At 54.5% G+C, this 4,071-nt stretch overlaps 1 protein-coding gene across 1 annotated transcript in view; it reads right to left on the minus strand.

Moving 5' to 3' along the window:
* TRIOBP (TRIO and F-actin binding protein) overlaps nucleotides 1-4,071 on the minus strand; it is a 98,707-nt gene that overhangs the window by 4,741 nt on the left and 89,895 nt on the right. The window contains exons 18-21 of the mRNA XM_011925681.1: nucleotides 3,541-3,688; nucleotides 1,557-1,659; nucleotides 519-678; nucleotides 331-444 (exon numbers count right to left, since the gene is read on the minus strand). Coding sequence (XP_011781071.1) covers nucleotides 331-444; nucleotides 519-678; nucleotides 1,557-1,659; nucleotides 3,541-3,688 — 525 coding nt within the window. The remainder of the gene's footprint in view (nucleotides 1-330; nucleotides 445-518; nucleotides 679-1,556; nucleotides 1,660-3,540; nucleotides 3,689-4,071) is intronic.

The raw sequence follows: 4,071 nt of genomic DNA on the forward strand, positions 1-4,071 counted from the left end.
ACACACACACACACACACACACACACACACACATTTCTTACCCCAGTATTTCCCAGTAAGGAAGGTGCTGGTGCCATTTTACAGATGAGCTACTGGGACTCAGAAAAGTGATTTCCTATGGTACATGGCAGGTAGGTGACACAACGCAGGTGGGAGGAAAGAATTCTGGCTACTGGATGCGTAGTAGGTGTTCTGGCCTAGTCAGGCTGGCCAAGCCACTCAGAGACTTGACTTTCCTGCCACAGGTGACACGCAGCATGTGGCGGGGGTGCACCATGGCCCTGGGCCCCAAGAACCACTGGGCTGCCTGGTGCTAGTGAGGGCACTCACCTCCAGCTCACAGGAACTCCGCTCATTGCTGCGCCCGCAGCCGTTGCCCATGCCCTGCGAGGCAATGAAGCCGCGCAGCTGGTCTATCTCCTCTGACAGGCGGCCATGAAGCTCCTGGGAGAGGCACGGTGGTCAGGGGAGGGGTGCTGGGACCCGCCCGTGTCCTCCCAACCTGGGGCCAGGCCCACCTGATTGTGGCGCAGCAGCTCCTGGCCCTCCTGCTGGCAGCGGCGCAGCGTGTGCTCACGCTCCTCGGCCTGCCGCGTGAGCGCCCCTATCTCCAGGCACTTCTGCGAGTACTGCTCCGATAGCACCTGCAGCTCCCGCTTCAGTGCCTCCATATCTGACCTGCCCCAGAGGAGCAAAGGAGAGCATAGGTTATCTTGCCCCTGCCAAGCCTGGAGTCCAGTCAGGGCAGACTCAAAGCATGTCAGGACTCTGGGGTTCCCTCTTTAGGTTTGCCTTTAGCCTGCTGTAGGGCTGTGAACCAGTGATAGCCTGTCTGGGCTACAGGTATTTCCCCTAAGTGAGGGTGGTTTGGAGGAGCCCATCTTTTTTCTTTCTTTCTTCTTTTTTTTTTTTTAAATGGAGTCTTGCTCTCACTCTTGTTGCCCAGGCTGGAGTGCAATGGCACAATCTTGGCTCACTGCAACCTCCACCTCCTGGGTTCAAGTGATTCTCCTGCCTCAGTCTCCCAAGTAGCTGGAATTACAGGCACCCGCCACCACACTCAGCTAACTTTTGTATTTTTCGTAGAGATGGGGTTTCACCATGTTGGCCAGGCTAGTCTCAAACTCCTGATGTCAGGTGATCCGCCTACCTCAGTCTCCCAAAGTGCTGGGATTGAGGCATGAGCCACCGTGCCTGGCCGGAGGAGCCCATCCTTAAAGTCCCTGAAGCCTCAACATTCCAAAACTGTGCTCTGGGGCAGGGAGAGGCCTACTGGTCAACAGTGACACTGCAGCCCAGCTCCAGGGGAGACTAAAGGGGTGAAAAGGTGGGTGGAGGCCGGGACCAGCGAAGACAAGAAGGCGCCTGAAGAACTGTCTGTGAGGACTGGCATGGGGTCTGCCAGAGGACCTTCTACTTCTGTTTCTTGCATCCATGAGACTGGAGCAGGAATCTCAGCTGGGGGCAAACTGATGTGTCCTCTGCCAAGGGGCCTCAGCAAAGTTCCTCAACCCATAACCATCAGGGTGGGCAGTTGGGCCCTGGCATCATCTTACTGGTGCTGCTTCCGGAGCCCATCCGGGCCCTGCTGGAGACTCCGTGTTTTGCTCAGCTCTCGGCTCAGCTCTTCCTGGTAGGCCTTCTTCATGGCTTCAATGGCTGGAAGCAGGGCAGAGAGGCACAAGAGAGACTAGAGGGGGTCAGCAGCACCAAGTGCCACCAGCTCCGAGACACCACATGTACTGGTGGAGATAGGACCAACGCGTGCTATGCAAAGAGAACCAAACCAGGAGTCCAGAGCAGCCTAGGCTATGTCATAAAATGAGTGGCTTGGGGTAAGCTGCTCAACCTCTCTGAGCCCATCTATTAAGGAAAGATAATCCTGTTGGATGGGCCCTGCTGGGGAGACAGCTCAGTGTCTGACAATTGGTACCTCCTGTTCCAGTGATTTCCGGGTAGGACCCCACCTAGTACACCCTCCCTGCAGACTCTTAGGGCTCTCAAACAAGGCCTATCTGCTTTGCCCAGCCTAGTGGTCAAGAGCTCAGGCTCCACAGTCAGCATAAATCTATGTGACTTTGCACAGGTGACTTAACCCCTCGTGCCTCAGGTCCCTTATCTGGAAAATAGGGATAGATAACAACAGTACCTTTCCTCCATGGGGTTACTGGAAGGTGTGTGAAGCATTTAGAACAAAGCATGGCTCAGAGTAAATGCCCCAACATTAGCTCCTGCTGGCTTTATTCTCAGACTGTGAGCTCCTAAGGACTGAGACCGAGGCTTTTTTTTTTTTCTCACTCAGGGCTATTGTGAGGATGAAATAAGTGCCACCCATAGTTTTACCCACAATTCTAAAATCTCAAACCTCTGAACATTGAAAGTTTCTTTTTTTTTTTTTCTTTTAATGGAGTCTCACTCTGTCACCCAGGCTGGAGTGCAGTGGTGCAATCTCAGCTCACTGCGGCCTCTGTCTCCTGGGTTCAAGAAATTCTCCTGCCTTAGCCTCCGGAGTAGCTGGGATTGCAGCAGCCCACCATCACGTCTGGCTAATTTTTGTATTTTTATTAGAGATGAGGTTTCACCATATTGGCCAGGCTAGTCTTGAACTCCTACCTCAGGTGATCCACCTGCCTTGGACTCCCAAAGTGCTGGGATTACAGGCATGAACCACCGCACCCAGCCTCTGGTAACTCTTTTGGTGACAATCCCCACCCTGAATGGACATGAGGCTATTTACGGTCTTTATTACTACACTTAAGTGTGATTTTTATCCATTTCACAGCAGAAACCTTAGTGCCAGATTACAAGGCGAAGTCCAGACTCTGCTGAGGAGAAAGGGGTCTCTAACACATGCAGCTGCAAAGATGGTCTTCCTAAAATGCAGAGCACACTGGCCCCAGGGCTGGGTTCAAGTGCATGAGCACTTGGCACAGCACTGGCAGGTTGTTAGCTTCAGATCATGTGACATTGCCAGCATTTCTATTGTTCTACAAACCCCTAGTGATGCCTAGGAATGTGCCAGGCACACAGCAGGTGTGTGGTGGCAGGAGGGGATGGAATTGTCCAGGATGAAGCATGCTCCCTTGGGAAACATGTGGGGCCCAGTGCCTGCTACACAGTTGGCATGGCCAATGCTCACACTTTCCCCTGCTCTCCCCAGGGTCTGGCCCATGTGCCCAGGGAGCAGGCACTCCTGTGAGGACAGGGGATGCAGCTGATCAGCCTCCCTCCACTGCATGTAGGTAGTATGTGGCTTTAGGCACTCTATGGTGGCTGCAGGCCCCTGAGCGGGAGGAGTCACTGCCCATGGTAGTGGTGGTGTTGGGGGTGGGGAGGGTGTCGTTTACTGCCTCAGTTTCCCTTTTCGAGTAGGGCTACAGGCCAGTTCTTGGGGCTTACAACCCCTGCTGACCCTTTACCCTAAATGTGGCACTGAGATCCCTACATCTTATTTGATAAAGTCCTCCCCAGTTTGGCTAGGAGGAGCCTCAGCACAGAGGCTCAGGGCCCAGCCCACTGTGCCCCACCCAGGGTCCATACCTGAGGCCGTGGCTGCCGTCTCCTCCGCCAGGAGCCACTCCTTCTCCTGCTGCAGCCGCTGCAGCTCCCGCTCATGGTGCCGCTGCAGCTCCTCCATCACCTGCTGGTGTGAGGACTCCATCTCTGCCAGGCTGCGCTCACATGCCTCCTGTGGGCCGGAGGCCAGGGTATCACCGGCTGCCCCATTCCTCTGGACAGCAGCCCTTCCCCAGCCTCCAGAGGAGAAGGTTCAGGGGCAGGTACACCACCTCTTCCTGGGTCCCGGCACCTCCAGTCTGCACCTGCTCCTACTCCCACCCCCACCCCCACGGCTCCTCATTCACAAACCTCACCTCAAGCCCTCCAGGGACTCCTCGTCCTAGAGTCAAGTCCCTGTTTCCATGGCTGACCTTTACGGTCTCATCCCTGGTCCTTCTCTGCCAAGCAATCTTATAGTTATGGTTGCAGCACGTTCACACCTCTAAGCTTTAGCTCATGCTATTCCCACTGCCTGGAATTTTTTTTTTTTTTTTTTTTTTTTTGAGACAGAGT

This window comes from Colobus angolensis, unplaced genomic scaffold (genome assembly GCF_000951035.1).
Source record: "Colobus angolensis palliatus isolate OR3802 unplaced genomic scaffold, Cang.pa_1.0 Scaffold65, whole genome shotgun sequence".
In the NCBI taxonomy this organism is placed as follows: domain Eukaryota; kingdom Metazoa; phylum Chordata; class Mammalia; order Primates; family Cercopithecidae; genus Colobus; species Colobus angolensis.